This window comes from Anopheles aquasalis, chromosome 3 (assembly GCF_943734665.1).
Source record: "Anopheles aquasalis chromosome 3, idAnoAquaMG_Q_19, whole genome shotgun sequence".
Lineage (NCBI taxonomy): Eukaryota > Metazoa > Arthropoda > Insecta > Diptera > Culicidae > Anopheles > Anopheles aquasalis.
Genome location: NC_064878.1, coordinates 42,052,855 through 42,071,467, shown reverse-complemented (window position 1 = coordinate 42,071,467; position 18,613 = coordinate 42,052,855). Strand labels below are relative to the sequence as shown.

The window sequence follows — 18,613 nt, the reverse complement described above, 5'->3', positions numbered from 1 at the left end:
ATTTGTGTGATCTACATGGGATGTTGAAGATTTGGTAATCTTGAAGTCAGTGTAAATCATGAACATACTACAGGTCTATGTTTCTGTGAGCCAAGAGATAAGAGAATTACGATTAAATAGAGAGTGAGAGGGAAGAGAGAGACAGTAGTGAAGTAATAAGCGATTGCGGATCGGGAGTTTAAATCCGACCATTGCACAGAGAACAAGCGTGTCAAGATCGGTTCAAGTACAGCTTAATCACTCACCTTGGAAACGGATCAAAATCAAAATTATGTAGTGTGCGTAAGACACTCTCTGAAATCATCTCGATGCTCTATATGTCTCTCGATGATTAAAAACATTCTACTGTAAATTCCCTTAGCGTTCGCTCGCTTTGAATCAATTGCTCGTAGACTTTGCACTGTTCAGAATGGATTCCTCTCTGCGAATAGCGTTTTCACTTCTAGCAATCTTGCTAGTGCTTGGTCAAACTCATCAACGCGAGATAAGGAAGCGTAATTCCCAGGGAATCACCAATTTGGCTGACAACAAATTTGTGCAGCAATCCAACGATTTCGCAATCCAGCTGTACAAGGTGAGTCATCGTCTTCTGTGCTCAATTGTTGTGTGTCTTGACAATTCCCAAATCAAGGACTGATAATTATTCCCAATTTGTAGCAAGTGAGTGCACAAGCGAGTGACGGAAATGTGGTGTTTTCTCCGCTTTCGATCAGTGCCTGCCTATCACTGGCCGCCATGGGAGCCGGTGGACTAACAGCTGATGAAATGTTCGGTGGATTACGCTACGGAAAAGCCGATCAGAAGCAGCAGGTTGCCGACTGGTACGGACGGCTCATGATTCGTTTGGCTAATGATACATCTATCGTCTTAGCCAACAAGCTTTACGTCAAAGAGGGATTCAATGTGAAGCGTTCCTTCCAAGAGGTGGCCTCCTCCAGATTCCAGTCAGAGGTTCAAAAGGTCAATTTCGCTCAGAGTCAGATCGCCGCGAAAACGATCAACGATTGGGTGGAAAAGAAAACAAACAACAAAATCAAGAATCTCATCGCAGCCAATTCTCTGAACGAACTTACCCGTATGGTGTTGGTCAATGCTCTACATTTTCACGCGAAATGGAAGCACCAGTTCAAAACGTTTCACACATATCCAAGACCATTTTGGTTCAGTGATACCGAGTCACGAGATGTGTCGACAATGTACATTCAGAAGGATTTTGCGTACAAAAGCTTTGCGGCTGAAGCATTCTCGGCTCTTGAGCTATCCTACAGTGACAGTAACGTGACGATGCTGGTGCTGTTGCCTAACAATCGCGATGGATTAGCATCATTGGAGGAGAGACTTCCGAGTCTTGACCTAATCGATCTTCGAAATCAATTGAAAATAAGCGAAGTGAAAGTATACCTCCCCAAATTTAAAATCGATTTCACTCTCGATCTGAAGAACGTTCTGACAACAGTAAGTGATCATCTTCATGTATTACTTTTATGCTAAAATATTGACTATCAACAATTACTCCTTGCAGCTTGGCATGGGACGAATGTTCAGTGATGCGGCTGAGTTTCCTGGTTTGCTGGAGTCTGATGGAGCTCTTAAAGTTTCTAAGGCCGTTCATAAAGCATTCATCGAAGTAAATGAAGCAGGTACCGAAGCGGCAGCCGCTACAGGTGAGTAAAACGACGTCATTGATCGTTTCCGTAGAAGTATCCGTGGTTGGTCTTGATACTCTTTGTCCCTATCTTACATGTACATGATCGTTAACCCACGATAGTAAACCCAGCATATCTCACGATTGCGGTTAAACCAAACCCTTTTATTTCCTCTCTATAGGGCTGGATATAATGCTGATGTCAGCAGTATACTCACCACAACCAGTAATGGAGTTCAAGGCAGATCATCCATTTATATACGTTTTGATGTCACAGGATAAGAGAGTCTATTTTATAGGAAAAGTGACGAACCCAGCGTAAAACGCCACTGCACCACCATATTCTCAAAAGGATAATACTGCTTCTCTTCTGTCTTCAGCGGCAATCCAGCGAAGCGATCATACCGCCAATCGTCACTTACTTGAGACTCATGAAGAAAAGCATCGTCAAGCAAAACTCAGCGCTTGTGTCTTTGTTAGTCACATACGCCAATGACAATAAAACAGCAACCTATTGAAACAAGTCTCATGTCGCTCGTAGAAATATCCGAAGGCAATATCTCAAGAAAGGTAGCATGCTTAATTGCATATCTTTTTTTCCGGCCTACAAAATGTCGATGAAATATTGTTGGTTTATTTTACACACGACGTTCTCTTACGAAAGATCACAAACCATTTAAAAATGAATCACGAAAAAATCATTTCTTTTTCTTCAACAAATTCAACCCTTTTACTCCTCTCTTTAGCTCATGCTCTCTCCATACCCCGGCATTAAAGTCATTTTAACCAATTTCAGCACTCGATTTTTGAGTTTGCAATAGGAACTAACATTCCCCAATCAAAACAAATGCCCATGTGCACAGTATTAGTGTTACATTTATGCGATCTTTCGCGAGCGTTTATGCTAATCTTGAACTCTTGACCTTCATACATGTATGTGTGAGGCAGTCTACGTCGGGTGGGAATGCCCACATCAGCTTCCCCGAGATGTACCATCGCATCCTATAAATTGCCTGGCTGTTTGTGCACTTTGAATCAATTGAATGCTCGCCTTCAACCAGTTCATAATGGGTTCCGCTCTGCGAATAGCGTTTTCACTTCTAGCAATCGTGCTAGTGCTTGGCCAAACACAACAACGCGAGATAAGCGATAGGAATTTCCAGGGAATCTCCGATTTGTCTGACAACAAGTTTGTGCAGCAGTCTAACGTTTTCGCAACCCAGCTGTACAAGGTGAGTCATCGTCTTCTGTGCTCAATTGTTGTGTGTCTTGACAATTCCCAAATCAAGGACTGATAATTATTCCCAATTTGTAGCAAGTGAGTGCACAAGCGAGTGACGGAAATGTGGTGTTTTCTCCGCATTCGATCAGTGCCTGCCTATCACTGGCCGCCATGGGAGCTGGTGGACTAACAGCTGATGAAATGTTCGGTGGATTACGCTACGGAAAATCCGATCAGAAGCAGCAGGTTGCCGACTGGTACGGACGGCTCATGAATCGTTTGGCTAATGATACATCTATCGTCTTGGCCAACAAGCTTTACGTTAAAGAAGAATTCAATGTGAAACGTTCCTTCAAAGAGGTGGCCACCACCAGATTCCAGTCAGATGTTCAAAAGATCAATTTCGCGCAGAATGAGATCGCCACGAAAACGATCAACGATTGGGTGGAAAGGAAAACAAACAACAAAATCAAGGATCTCATCTCAGCCAACTCTCTAAACGATCTTACCCGAATGGTGCTGGCCAATGCAGTATATTTTAAGGGTAACTGGAAGTACCAGTTCGAAACGACTGACACCCGCCCGATGCGATTCTGGTCCAGTGATACCCAGTCGCGAGACGTTCCGATGATGTACATCCAGGAGTATTTCGCATATAAAAATTTCACCATGAAGGGATTCTCGGCTCTTGAGCTATCCTACAGTGGTGAACGGATGTCGATGCTGGTGCTGTTACCCAACAAACGCGATGGACTAGCAGCATTGGAGAAGAGAATTTCAGCTCTTTTCGGGAACCTAGTCGAGCTTCGTAAGCAAATGAAAAAGAAAGAGGTGAAAGTATATCTCCCCAAATTCAAAATCGATTTCACTCTCGATCTTAATGACGCTCTAACAAAAGTAAGTGATCATCTTCATGTATTACTTCTATGCTAAAATATTGACTATCAACGATTACTCTTTGCAGCTTGGCATGGGACGAATGTTCAGTGACGAAGCTGAGTTTCCTGATTTGCTGGAGTCTGATGAAGCGCTCAAGGTTTCTAAGGCCGTGCATAAAGCATTCATCGAAGTGAATGAAGAAGGTACCGAGGCAGCAGCCGCTACAGGTGAGAAATATGAATTTGGCTATCAATTGCAGTAAATCTAATTTTTACTTTTTACTATGTGTAGGAATTTATATGGTGCCTCTTTCGTATCCTCCTCCGACACTGCCTCCAATCATGGAATTCAAGGCAGATCATCCATTTATATATGCATTGCTGTCACAAGATAAGGGAGTCTATTTCATAGGAAAAGTGACCAATCCAGCATAAAGCATCACATCACCACTGTCTTCTCTAAAGGATAAGAGTTCTCAACATTCTGTTTCTACTGAGTCATAATAAGCCAAATTATAAGCTTTATAACCATCAAAGGCTTAAGGGAGTCAAACTCATCAATAACAATTAAAGAGTAAACTATTAAAAAGAAATCGAACGAATTTCATTGTAAATAGGGTTGTGTCAACCATCGATCCGAACGAATTTAGCTTATTTAATGCTTGCTTGCACGGTATTTCCCCTTCATTTATGAACTGAGGGTAACAACTGAAACACCAACAGCATTATCAGCGCGCAAGAGCGAATCTTAAAAGTGATAACCTTTTCGTTCGCTGTGCATGTTGTACTATTTTGCTCTCGTTCTCGTTGGCTGAACGCGATCTAAGCCCTGGAGAGTAGCGAAGCGAAATCGGTCGCGGTGATCTATTATCCAATTTTAAAGTTGAATTAAATGGTGTGACTTTTAGGCTTCAATTTGCGCAGCTCAAAGATTTGAACGTAATTCGGTTACGAACCGACGATGTAGACGGATCAGTTATTCAAGTAAATTTGAACATTCGCTATCGTTCCTCTATAAGTTAATTTTCTGTCGCGTAGCCGTTGATCACGGATAACTTTATACTCACGTTGCAAGAACAGTCACAACTGAATGGTTCAGTTGATCTCAATATTCGATCGTGTAAATTAACTTAATTCCCTGTATCAATGAACGGCTTTCAGTGAAAGAATGCATTAGAATACTTTGAAAAGCTAACGCCAATTTGAATGAGAAAAATGAATGGATCAGACTCTCAATAGTACTGTCAACTAAAGCAAAAATATATATGATCGCACCTTCTCTGCACTGCCATTTCTTTTAGTTTGTTCCCCAAATGTTTATTGTTCGCTTGTTTCCATCTATCTTGTAATTTAAAAGTTTGTGGTAAAAACTAAACTCACATATCCAACAAAATATAGATGCGCTGCGTCTGCAATAGCATCTAACATTTCTCAATCTAAATAATTGTCTATTGCACAGTACCTCAGTAATGCTTTCTTTAATGAAAGTTTATGCAAATGTTAAGCGCTTGACGCTTAAACATGTATATGTGAACCGTCTCATGCTATAAATTGCGTGACCGTTCGTGCCCTTTGAATCAATTGGATACTTGACTTAACCCTGGTCAGAATGGATTCCTCTCTGCGAATAGCGTTTTCACTTCTAGCAATCTTGCTAGTGCTTGGTCAAACTCATCAACGCGAGATAAGGAAGCGTAATTCCCAGGGAATCACCAATTTGGCTGACAACAAATTTGTGCAGCAATCCAACGATTTCGCAACCCAGCTGTACAAGGTGAGTCATCGTCTTCTGTGCTCAATTGTTGTGTGTCTTGACAATTCCCAAATAAAGGAGTGATAATTAAATTATTTCCAATTTGTAGTCAGTGAGTGCACAAGCGAGTGACGGAAATGTGGTGTTTTCTCCGCTTTCGATCAGTGCCTGCCTATCACTGGCCGCCATGGGAGCTGGTGGACTAACAGCTGACGAAATGTTCGGTTGATTACGCTACGGAAAATCCGATCAGAAGCAGCAGGTTGCCGACTGGTACGGACGGCTCATGAATCGTTTGGCTAATGATACATCTATCGTCTTAGCCAACAAGCTTTACGTTAAAGAAGAATTCAATGTGAAACGTTCCTTCAAAGAGGTGGCCACCACCAGATTCCAGTCAGATGTTCAAAAGATCAATTTCGCGCAGAATGAGATCGCCACGAAAACGATCAACGATTGGGTGGAAAGGAAAACAAACAACAAAATCAAGGATCTCATCTCAGCCAACTCTCTAAACGATCTTACCCGAATGGTGCTGGCCAATGCAGTATATTTTAAGGGTAACTGGAAGTACCAGTTCGAAACGACTGACACCCGCCCGATGCGATTCTGGTCCAGTGATACCCTGTCGCGAGACGTTCCGATGATGTACATCCAGGAGTATTTCGCATATAAAAATTTCACCATGAAGGGATTCTCGGCTCTTGAGCTATCCTACAGTGGTGAACGGATGTCGATGCTGGTGCTGTTACCCAACAAACGCGATGGACTAGCAGCATTGGAGAAGAGAATTTCAGCTCTTTTCGGGAACCTAGTCGAGCTTCGTAAGCAAATGAAAAAGAAAGAGGTGAAAGTATATCTCCCCAAATTCAAAATCGATTTCACTCTCGATCTTAATGACGCTCTAACAAAAGTAAGTGATCATCTTCATGTATTACTTCTATGCTAAAATATTGACTATCAACGATTACTCTTTGCAGCTTGGCATGGGACGAATGTTCAGTGACGAAGCTGAGTTTCCTGATTTGCTGGAGTCTGATGAAGCGCTCAAGGTTTCTAAGGCCGTGCATAAAGCATTCATCGAAGTGAATGAAGAAGGTACCGAGGCAGCAGCCGCTACAGGTGAGAAATATGAATTTGGCTATCAATTGCAGTAAATCTAATTTTTACTTTTTACTATGTGTAGGAATTTATATGGTGCCTCTTTCGTATCCTCCTCCGACACTGCCTCCAATCATGGAATTCAAGGCAGATCATCCATTTATATATGCATTGCTGTCACAAGATAAGGGAGTCTATTTCATAGGAAAAGTGACCAATCCAGCATAAAGCACCACATCACCACTGTCTTCTCTAAAGGATAAGAGTTCTCAACATTCTGTTTCTACTGAGTCATAATAAGCCAAATTATAAGCTTTATAACCATCAAAGGCTTAAGGGAGTCAAACTCATCAATAACAATTAAAGAGTAAACTATTAAAAAGAAATCGAACGAATTTCATTGTAAATAGGGTTGTGTCAACCATCGATCCGAACGAATTTAGCTTATTTAATGCTTGCTTGCACGGTATTTCCCCTTCATTTATGAACTGAGGGTAACAACTGAAACACCAACAGCATTATCAGCGCGCAAGAGCGAATCTTAAAAGTGATAACCTTTTCGTTCGCTGTGCATGTTGTACTATTTTGCTCTCGTTCTCGTTGGCTGAACGCGATCTAAGCCCTGGAGAGTAGCGAAGCGAAATCCGTCGCGGTGATCTATTATCCAATTTTAAAGTTGAATTAAATGGTGTGACTTTTAGGCTTCAATTTGCGCAGCTCAAAGATTTGAACGTAATTCGGTTACGAACCGACGATGTAGACGGATCAGTTATTCAAGTAAATTTGAACATTCGCTATCGTTCCTCTATAAGTTAATTTTCTGTCGCGTAGCCGTTGATCACGGATAACTTTATACTCACGTTGCAAGAACAGTCACAACTGAATGGTTCAGTTGATCTCAATATTCGATCGTGTAAATTAACTTAATTCCCTGTATCAATGAACGGCTTTCAGTGAAAGAATGCATTAGAATACTTTGAAAAGCTAACGCCAATTTGAATGAGAAAAATGAATGGATCAGACTCTCAATAGTACTGTCAACTAAAGCAAAAATATATATGATCGCACCTTCTCTGCACTGCCATTTCTTTTAGTTTGTTCCCCAAATGTTTATTGTTCGCTTGTTTCCATCTATCTTGTAATTTAAAAGTATGTGGTAAAAACTAAACTCACATATCCAACAAAATATAGATGCGTACTGTCAACTAAAGCAAAAATATATATGATCGCACCTTCTCTGCACTGCCATTTCTTTTAGTTTGTTCCCCAAATGTTTATTGTTCGCTTGTTTCCATCTATCTTGTAATTTAAAAGTTTGTGGTAAAAACTAAACTCACATATCCAACAAAATATAGATGCGCTGCGTCTGCAATAGCATCTAACATTTCTCAATCTAAATAATTGTCTATTGCACAGTACCTCAGTAATGCTTTCTTTAATGAAAGTTTATGCAAATGTTAAGCGCTTGACGCTTAAACATGTATATGTGAACCGTCTCATGCTATAAATTGCGTGACCGTTCGTGCCCTTTGAATCAATTGGATACTTGACTTAACCCTGGTCAGAATGGATTCCTCTCTGCGAATAGCGTTTTCACTTCTAGCAATCTTGCTAGTGCTTGGTCAAACTCATCAACGCGAGATAAGGAAGCGTAATTCCCAGGGAATCACCAATTTGGCTGACAACAAATTTGTGCAGCAATCCAACGATTTCGCAACCCAGCTGTACAAGGTGAGTCATCGTCTTCTGTGCTCAATTGTTGTGTGTCTTGACAATTCCCAAATAAAGGAGTGATAATTAAATTATTTCCAATTTGTAGTCAGTGAGTGCACAAGCGAGTGACGGAAATGTGGTGTTTTCTCCGCTTTCGATCAGTGCCTGCCTATCACTGGCCGCCATGGGAGCTGGTGGACTAACAGCTGACGAAATGTTCGGTTGATTACGCTACGGAAAATCCGATCAGAAGCAGCAGGTTGCCGACTGGTACGGACGGCTCATGAATCGTTTGGCTAATGATACATCTATCGTCTTAGCCAACAAGCTTTACGTTAAAGAAGGATTCAATGTGAAACGTTCCTTCCAAGAGGTGGCCACCACCAGATTCCAGTCAGAGGTTCAAAAGGTCAATTTCGCTCAGAGTCAGATCGCCGCGAAAACGATCAACGATTGGGTGGAAAAGAAAACAAACAGCAAAATCAAGAACCTCATATCACCCGATTCGCTGGATGAGTATACCCGTATGGTGCTGGCCAATGCTGTGCATTTTAAGGGCATCTGGAGGTACCAATTCAAAACGACTGACACTCGCCCGATGAAATTCCTGTCCAGTGAAACAGAGTCTCATGACGTTCCGATGATGTACATTCAGGAGGATTTTGCGTTCAAAAACTTTATGTATCACGGATTCTCCGCTCTTGAGCTAACGTATAGTGGCAGATCCGTGACGATGCTGGTGCTGTTGCCTAACAAACTCTATGGGATAGCAGCATTGGAAGAGACACTTTCAAATCTTAACCTAGACAATCTTCGTAACCAAATGAAAAAGATCAAAGTGAATGTATATCTCCCTAAATTTAAAATCAATTTTTCTCTCGACCTTAAGGACGTTCTAACAACAGTAAGTAATGATGTACATGAAGATTCAACTATTACTTCTTTGGTAATATATTGACTACCAATTGTTACAGCTTGGCATGGGACGAATGTTCAGTGACGAAGCTGAGTTTCCTGATTTGCTGAAGTCTGGTGGACCGCTCAAGGTTTCAAAGGTCGTCCATAAAGCATTCATCGAAGTGAATGAAGAAGGTACCGAAGCAGCAGCCGCTACAGGTGAGTGAAACTTAACGATCGATTATGTAAACGGATTTTAGGTCTATATTTTGATCGAACCATCAAGTAACTACCAGCTCTTTGGTATTTAAATTCATCTCATTTCTTTTACTCTGTGTAGGATTTCATGGGATGAATAGATCGTATCCCCCTCCAACACCTCCACCGGTTATAGAGTTCAGGGTAGATCATCCATTTATGTATGCTTTGTTGTCACAAGATAAGGATGTCTATTTCATAGGAAAAGTGACCAACCCAGTTTGAACAGTCCCAATTTATATTCAACAAACTGAGATAATAAAGTTTCTCAAAAATATTAGCAAATATTTAGCATAAATGTGTTGTTGCTCTCAATGACAATAACTGAACAATCACTTGAAGCGAGTCTAGTGTTTCAAGAGTGCAGTGAAAAAGAGCAACCGAAAACGACACCTTCAAAGAGACAGTTCTGCCTGGACTATTCAATCATTTGGATGAGCCTTTACGAAATCTTCTTATGTTCAATTTTAATTGAAATGCAATATAGTGATATAAGCAACTGAAACACTCGATATTGTTTCTTACATGATTTGCAAACGAAAGAAATCGATTAAAAACAAACTTGTTCTTAATGCAAATCCTGTTGGAGCTTCCACAATTGTGCATAAGCATCGAAAGCGTCTCTATCGGATTGGTTGATCGCAAAATCGTTAACAGTTTGTTTCCCAATTCGAAGAACATTAAATCCTGAAGTACTGGTCTTTGTGTCCTGTTGCACTTGTTCGTTATACCTCAACCAAAAGCAGCCAAAGGTGCTCTACCTTCTTACCGAAACCAATGTAAAATAGATTACTTACGCTAAAAATGGCATGAAATAAGGAAAGCAATGTGGCATAAAGCATGAAGAATCATGATTATGCTTCAGTTTAATAACGCCTAGGCTCTGATGATGATTCTAAAACCAAAGCAAAACAAACTTATACCTGCTAAAAAAACGAACAGTATGCACTTGAAACGCTTAGCAATAGAGTGCATTTTATCTTTTATACACCGTGTGAACTCAACTTCAATTACAATTAATTGAACATTCGTTAGTGACACGTTTGGGAGCGGTTGGTGGTTTTATAAGTGTTCCTTATGGGCCTCCTCGAACTGAACTGCATAAAACACATCTTCGTAATTGAGTTTATGGTGCACAATTAACACGTGCTACACGTACACAAATTGACATTATGCGATAGGAAGAGAAGAGCTGGAACATGTTTTTTTTTTCACCATAATGTATGCGATTCCCAACGGTAGCCCCAATTGGCGTTGTCCGTTGCACCACAAATGCACTCCAATCACTCATCAGGACCATTACCGGCCTCATTCGTGTGAAGGAAGCTCGTGTTGCAGCGCAATATCGCGGGTTGTGAGGTTGCATATGCGGCATGATAAAATATTGAAACTACCCAATATTCAATACGCTGCTCAAAAGGCATACGAGCGCCACTTATTCTTGACCTGCACCACTAATGTATGTTGCGCTAATGAATGCATATTTCACCAGCGAAATACTTGCACCAACCATCACGCGCCGATGGGGTGCGCAATAACCCATTTGTGAGGATATCAGAATTTGAAGGGAGTGCGAATTGCCCACCGGGGTTCCCCTAGAACGTGATGGTTGTGTTAACGATGCAATAATTTGAATAATATAAGGCTTTGTATGGAGTCAAATACTGTCTCATTCAAACATATTTGACGTGATAAACAGTCGATGAATATACTAATTTACTCAACCCTTTCTGTAATGTAATGTCTAACAATGCAACATCTTTTCGCAGTTCTATAACAGTAACTAACAGATCAAGGACAGTTTGTAGAGAAATGGCTTTCCATTTTTATCTTAACCAAGCTCGTATTGCTTAGACCTTAGCAGCTTTGCGGCAACGTGAGGCTGTGACGAGTAGATCGTATATTTTAATTATAAGACCATCGTAGACTACAATATTGCTGGCGACATGATAATGCCAGACAGAGTGACCGTGACTACCTGAGTATCTTTTCATTACTGGGCGAACGTGCCAAGGTTGCAGTGAAGATCGTTGGCGTCGACATCACTCCACACACAGTATCCCGTTGCCTATAACCCAGCACTTGGCTCTGTTTACGAAACCCGTTTAATGCGGAAACAGTTGTGTTCATAAGTTCCAATCTAAGGGCGACGAACGGAGGCTGTGGCTGTAGCGCTAGTATCAACTAAGTCCGGTTATGAACTCATCAAGAGCAGTGGAATTGCTTTTGTCTTGGTACAAATTGGAGACTATAAATTCATCACTTATGCACGACTTAACGAGCCAGTCCACCATGTCTCGTTCGGTCGGTTCTGAATGAAACTGAGTTAACGAGAAATACGCACTACAAAGTAATTGAATAGCAAATGGCAGATTGTTTTTAGATTGTTAGTAAATATAAGTTAGGCTCCAGCTAATGGATAAAATTTAAATGTAAAAGCATCACTAATTTAACAGCATACGGCCCCTGGTAAGCAAGACACTATGAGAAAAAACTAATTTTATTTAAGTATTTATGCAGTATTTGAAGAAAACCCCTAATGTTAACAACATGGCTAACATTTGATGTATAGGTTATAGTTGATCGTTGTATAATTAATACGAAATAAATCATCATTAGACCAATTGTGTTAAACGCATTCAACTTAAGTTACTTCTCGGTTACTTTGATTTTGTTTGTTTTTATTATCCTATTATCTTATTGCTTATCTCATGGCGCAGTTTATAAATTCTTTTCCCAAGAACCAATTCTACAACTGTTTGCCTAACAAAATCGCATATTAATCAATCGACAAGCCCATTAATGAAAATCTACAGTGAACACAAATGCCTCAATGGAATTTTAATTCCAATTGTACCATTTTTTAACACGACCTTTTCATTTTCTACTGTCCTAAACATCTATTTGCGAGCCCCCTTTAAGCGTGAATATGGCTGAGTGAATATTATGAGAATGTCATAATGGTTCTGTTTTTGGTTTGGCCAACGATCCCGGTTTGTTTTCTCTCCTTCTCTTCTCTACAATAGAAGTACAGACCGTCAACATTCCAGTCGAGAATCCTTTCAATCTGCTCCATTCTTGCTCCGTCACTTGTCTGGCATCTGAAAATTCCAACCAAGGATAGTGTACTGCACGAAAATCACCCCACATAAATGTGCACTCGCGTTCGCAACCCATACTGCTACGGCTAATGTCTGCCAAAACAATGGCTAGCCCTTGGCGTAACCATCAAGCCATACAGGCGACTGAACCCAGCAGCTTGCGGTTTCGGGGTTGCCAAACTATCCGGATTTTCCGCTCAGGTTTTCCGCGCAAACCGCCACATTCGCTAGTTGTATCGTCGCTGGGCTGGTTCTACTTTGAGATGCCTGCCGGGGGGGATATTCCAACCTGCTTCATACCAAACAATTGCACTCAGTTGGACAACATTTATTTGGAAAGAAATAAATGACTGTAAACTTCATGAACTTCGTGAGCGAGTGCGTCATCAATCATAATAATGGTCTTATGAAATGATCTGCAGCATTGCTACGACGGTCACGGCGCACAATGAACATCCATTTATTTGATCGATTTACCAGCATGTTGTGCACACCAATCATTGTAATAGATCGTGAAGTACAAACGGAGTGACATCAGTGTTTTATGCTTTTTGTACCTTTACCTTTTAGAATACTTTTCTTTCATGAACTGTTTCATTGCAAATTTGTTCACAAGTACCTGCCCTACTGAACGATCGTCCTAGTTTAAATTCCAAATTGTACTGCGCCTATTAACTCAATTTAATGATACTGTTTTAATCGCAATAAAGGACAAGTGAGCAGAGAGACGGCTAATTAGTTTCGCTATGAACTGTGCCGCGCAAAACACATGCCTGCATTGCTGTTAATAATTCCATTGTGAGACACATAATGTGAACGGTGTCGTAGCTGTAGGCGAAACAATTGCAATACATGGCTGGTGGTAGCGATCAAATATTAACTCCACACAATACACATGTACCCTTACCGGCACTCCACACCTATTGCCACTGAATTGGCTCGCGGCATACCAGCAGCACCGGTAGGGAGTTCATTGCTTGAACAAGCTATAATAAATAAATATTTAATGTGTCATTTCACTACGCTTCATTGGACCTTTGGCGATTGTGACCATAGTGCATTCAAATATGTATGAGCAACATGCACCGACGGTTCCGGATGCATCGATTGCAGTTCAACTGACTACATTGCATTGTAGCTCGAGATGACTCGTGAGGGGGGAGCGGTTAAATGAAATGGTTTATACGATCGACCATGCCATGTTGCTGGACATCATGATCGGAAGCCTTTCATTAGGTTATCATCTCCTGCGCTTTGGTACTGCGTACAGCCGTACAAAGGACATTCCAATACGCCTGTTCCACACTGTGCCGGGACTGCGCTACATGCAATTCCGGTAGCAAAGTTTTCTTTGCTATTTTAGCTTTTTTGTTTGTTATATAAGAGTTATTACTAATCAGTAAAATTTCTAAACGTTGTTTTAATTGTGTTCGGAGTTTTTGGAACATATTTGAACGTTTTCGAAACCTCAGAACACAGCTGAAAATCATAAAATAACGAAATTTGCTTTCTCATAAAAGAGCTTAACGAGTGTAGTAGAAAGTAGAAACAATTTAATCCTAAATCTAATGAGCCCGGCACGAAATAACTTCTCTGTATTCACCTAAACGACGAATGGCAAGAGAAGTCTGTGCAATTGAATTAGCTTCCCTTTTTTCTAACTCAATTAACTATCTCTTCAATTCCCTCTGGACACCGCGTACTACGGTGAATCGTAGTGACGATTGCTTCAAACGTTTCACCACTCACCATTGCCACAACCATGAGCACAAACATTTTAAACAGCGATGATGACCCACAATTTGTTTTACTTTTACACGGTTAAACTTCTCACAGCTTCAGCTTCCTTCGTTCACTCTGTCACCGTACGACGTAGCTCAGGTTTTCTGTGCATCTAACATCATTATGCTTGCAGCGATACAGGGATGTCTCCAGATTCCAAGTACGGATAAAACTGAAAACGAACTTACAGGCAGTTAGAGATAGTCAGATCCTCTCTGTAAAACAAAGAAATAACTCAACGTCGCAAGACTTCACGCGGGCTCACCAAGAAAAACTATTTACCGAATGAAACAAGTGGCACGCCAGGCTAGCTTGGCAGCTACTCCAAACAGCAAGTGCCTCCTGCGGCCCTGACAAACGAAAGTTTATCTGGAGCACTTTTTGGAATGTATTTTAAGAAAATATAAATAATTTATCCTCCTGCCAGCATCACGGGAATGAGCGCCATCCCGGAAAGTCACGCTGCAGTGCTCATCATACCAGTCCACAAGTTTTGTTAATAAAACTTTTATTAAGCCGCCGCGGTAGGATGGTTCGGGGTTCCCTGAGAGGAATGTCTACCAGCATACGAGCGAGCATGGTATTAGTGCCTGAGCCAAACCTACGCTCTCGTAGCACGTTGTTGAGTTCATTTTCTTTCTAACCATGTAGGTAACATGCTTCTGAAAATGGCGAGTTTTATCGTCGAATTTCTCTACCGGAATTCCTTACAGCACTTTTCATATTAGTGCACCATTGGATTACATATTCATAATCCATCCTCCAGACCTGATGAGGGTAGGTGCATTCAAAATTATATGAATAACTTACGCCCAACCATCTACCGGGAAGTATCGAAAGCAGCTAACGATCGAGGGGAAGGATGACTGAACGCGCGGCTTGAAATTCGAAATCGAAACCCATAAATAGCCTTATGGTGGCGCCTTTGTTAGACACATTTCCAGGAATGGAAGTAACGACAAACGCTTGACTTTTCATTTGCAAACAATTTCCCATCAACATTCCATCGCTGATTGCTCCACGGATTCTACCAGCATGCTCCACCGGGCCAGATCCTAGGTCAGATTGTAGCAGGACGCGGAGAATGCAGCTGCCACTCTCGCAAAGATGAAAATAGTAAAAGTAATTTAATATCTTTTCGTAAATTTCGTTTCGCAAGATAAACTGCTCGAATGGCACGGGGGGGAAATACAGACTGAAGCGTCCAGCAAAGGGCACCAATGTGTGGATGATGATGCTAAGCGCACGACTTACAAATGTTTTGTGCAATTGACACGTGCTGTTGCCGGAAGCAACCTCAGTGAAAGAGTCGGAACAGGAACTGCTCCCAGCTGGAGCGTTCCTGGGAACTCAATGCATCTCACAACTCAACCATCTGCTGAAGGAACGCGTGACTTTGTCTGTGCAATGCTGTACACCATAGGTCTTCCGGCAAATTCACGATCCAAAGCAAAGGTTAAACTTTAAAGAAAACGGTGCCCAGAACCATGAACTGCACCGCGGCACGATTAGCTAAAAACCACCTCTTTGCGTTGCGCTTAAAAGTGTGAATCGATTCAAAGTTGTTCTCGGGAAGGAAGTGTAGTACCAAACCTGCGGACCGGTACCGCTGTAGTCACTCTGAGGCAAACGTTTGATCCGGGTTGCATGAATTAAATTTAATGAGTTCACAGCATCGCGGTACACCCGATACACTTTGCAATTCAAGCAGAATTGCGGGTAGTATAACACCAGCGCACAAAGTTCGAACGACGAATAGCAGTGTGAAGTGGAACAGCTGGTAGCTGATGAATAATTAAGCTTGGTATCTTCGGGTTACTTGCATCTCAGGGCATATTGTACATCTCAAGTATGCATCAATTCGGCTCTTATTTTAAGCGGTACCATATTCTATCGAAACATTTTCAGCTCACAATGGGCGATCCACCTTCCACGATTATTAGAAGCTGAATAAAAACGATTGTGCGATACAATTCCTTCCTTGTTGTAGCAAAGAGCTAAAGGAGACATTTAAATTCTTTTATAATTGACTACAACCTTGCAACACCGGCATGCTAGGTTCACAGTTAGCCGGTTGTTTTTGAGAATTCTATGAGATCTCAATGTTTGGCACTCGCATGAGCTCCAGAAGGAAGAATCCTTGAAAGGAGTTTCCTGCATTTCAGCAGTGATAGTATACCGAACATGGGAAGCATTTTCCCCTTCAAATATTACCGAGAGAACAATGAATGTGAAAGAGAGTGCTGGTGAGAACGCTCTCCCGATAACGAAACGCCAGTTTGAGTTACCGATTTTCCCGTAGAACGATTTTCCGTTGCGCAGATGTTTCTGTTCATCGTTCCGAGTTCGTTTTGTGATATGCTCGCTAGGACAATCTCGGTGTCTGGTTGAGAGTGTGCCACAGACAGATTCAATTTCCGCGAGTCCACATCAACAAACAGCCCTAGGGAACCCCTAGCTGAGTCTAAGAATCTCTCGCCATTTCTTTCTACTCATCAGCGGAAATTAACTAAATGATCTTGATTATTACACATTCAGTCTATCGGTACGCGAGAGGTTTAGGGACACCACGTCCTGCTATAAAGGAGCAATTAAGCTTAGCTTATGGTTTGTCATTTTGTGTGTTTTACTTTTACTTGATATTTGTAGATTTTTTTTTTGTTTTCTGCAACATTGGCAGTCAATGGATTGGTGCATGTTTGTTGTGGCTAGGTTCTACTCATTCTAGTGCTACTGGCATGTTGCTACCACCAGAAAGGTTCAATTGTCCTTCTCGTTCTTCAAAGTTATGCTCGGTGTACCGAAAACCTGGGCACAAACGGGTTCTACCCTTGCGGTCTTGTGATTGAATCCTCGTATCCTCCTGATCAGGCATGTTATGGACAGTTTTGTGGGTGAATTTGCCTCCCCGAGGACACATTTTTGGATTCGGAATTTTTACCAACAAAACCACAAAAATGTATGGTCCCATCCCCGGATTGGTAGACTATCGACTGCTCACGGTATGCTTTGCCGCAAAAATAGCGAAAACAAAAGTCTTCTTTGTGGGTATTCTGCAATGTTGGCTTAAAAAAATCATACAGTTTGACTTTTCAATAATCTGGGATTCTCGAAACTTGTACAGCCACATGCGCTTCATGATATGTTCTACCCGTGTGAGATTCATCAAACAATCTCGCCTGCCTCGGGCTCTCCAGGTTACCCTTAGCGAATTTCCGTTTTTAATTAATCAACGAACGATAGCCAATTAGCGCCCGTGACAGGCCATCGCAAACATGAAACCCGTGCATGGAGCATGCATGTAGAATGTTTTTCAGTGCACTCCCCAGTACGCACAGAATAGGATCGAACAAAACAATTGTTCCAAATATGCTCGCGCATATGCAACTATCGTACAGCAGCGAGAGTACATAGCGATTCAAGTACCTAAATCTCGCTTCTTGCCGGCTGCTGGAAGCTATTCTCATTTCCATTCGCGATTTGTTCCAAAGAAACTTTGCTAATTAAAAATGATCTCACTGCACCAAGCTAGAACTGCAACTTTTAGGACTATACGGGGTTCTAGTGAATTATTCGCACGCAGTTTGGTGTGTTGTTCACGGAAAGCATCGGTTTGGGAAAACTACTTTCATTCCTGTGCAGTATCTTTTTATTATCGCGAAACTTTCAAGAAACTAAACCTTCATAGTAATATAAAATAATTAGTAGAATGATGTGAAACTCGGTGAACTAGCTACACTCTCTAATCACTTTACAATATTTTTTGAAATCAGAATTTTAATAACAAAATATAATCATCAAATCGCAAAACAGCAACCATCTACCATTCCGGAGTAGGAAATCATTTACCAATATAAACACTCAAACATGAGCATTGTTTTGGTAAACGTACAGTTAGTGAGCTTATAATGAACCTTCTGCTATCGAATCCGACGATAGGACGGTTCAATGAAACTTCATAGAGATAATCGACAGGCAAATCTGTGAACAGATGTTGCGCTTTGCTGAAGAAAGGTTTTTTTTTATTATTTCACCCAAGTTTAAGGGTCGATGATAAGCTTATGTAAATTTAACGACCCGTCGTGTCTCACGTGTACCCAGCACCATAAAGGAAAATGTGTCGTGTTGATAGTTAAGCCAGCACAACAGCATCAGTGGTAGTGGTTTTATCACATAATAGCTTTCCCGACATACTTTGTACTATCTATGAACGGTCGTGGGTTTACGGTGGACAGGAACGAATAATGACAGTAGATATAATTC

General features: G+C 41.3%; 2 protein-coding genes and 2 pseudogenes across 3 annotated transcripts; all 4 read left to right on the top strand.

The window, feature by feature from the left end:
• The first annotated feature begins 200 nt into the window (after positions 1–200).
• On the top strand, positions 201–2,162 carry LOC126576523 (antichymotrypsin-2-like). Of its 2 annotated transcripts, XM_050237833.1 has the most exons (5): positions 201–278; positions 362–574; positions 658–1,455; positions 1,523–1,664; positions 1,828–2,162. In XM_050237833.1, exons 2-5 carry the CDS (start codon positions 410–412, stop codon positions 1,965–1,967), a joined length of 1,245 nt encoding a protein of 414 aa, XP_050093790.1. In that variant the 5' UTR covers positions 201–278; positions 362–409; the 3' UTR covers positions 1,968–2,162. The 2 variants fall into 2 exon arrangements, with proteins under 2 accessions (XP_050093790.1, XP_050093789.1); XM_050237832.1 differs by having other exon boundaries at positions 214–574.
• A 517-nt stretch (positions 2,163–2,679) lies between these two features.
• Positions 2,680–4,320, top strand: LOC126576520 (antichymotrypsin-2-like). The gene is made up of 4 exons (XM_050237830.1): positions 2,680–2,877; positions 2,961–3,764; positions 3,832–3,973; positions 4,038–4,320. The coding sequence occupies exons 1-4, from the start codon at positions 2,689–2,691 to the stop codon at positions 4,178–4,180; spliced, it is 1,278 nt and encodes a 425-aa protein (XP_050093787.1). The 5' UTR covers positions 2,680–2,688; the 3' UTR covers positions 4,181–4,320.
• Positions 4,321–5,338: 1,018 nt separating this feature from the next.
• LOC126576521 (antichymotrypsin-2-like) lies at positions 5,339–6,995 on the top strand (annotated as a pseudogene).
• Positions 6,996–8,149: 1,154 nt separating this feature from the next.
• LOC126576522 (serine protease inhibitor 3/4-like) lies at positions 8,150–9,952 on the top strand (annotated as a pseudogene).
• Positions 9,953–18,613: the final 8,661 nt, after the last annotated feature.

Coding starts and splice junctions, on each gene's coding strand:
- LOC126576523 (XM_050237833.1), top strand. CDS start 410: ATGGATTCCTCTCTGCGAATAGCGTTTTCACTTCTAGCAATCTTGCTA. Junction 575..657: donor TCGCAATCCAGCTGTACAAG/GTGAGTCATCGT, acceptor CCCAATTTGTAG/CAAGTGAGTGCACAAGCGAG. Junction 1,456..1,522: donor TGAAGAACGTTCTGACAACA/GTAAGTGATCAT, acceptor TACTCCTTGCAG/CTTGGCATGGGACGAATGTT.
- LOC126576520 (XM_050237830.1), top strand. CDS start 2,689: ATGCTCGCCTTCAACCAGTTCATAATGGGTTCCGCTCTGCGAATAGCG. Junction 2,878..2,960: donor TCGCAACCCAGCTGTACAAG/GTGAGTCATCGT, acceptor CCCAATTTGTAG/CAAGTGAGTGCACAAGCGAG. Junction 3,974..4,037: donor CGAGGCAGCAGCCGCTACAG/GTGAGAAATATG, acceptor TACTATGTGTAG/GAATTTATATGGTGCCTCTT.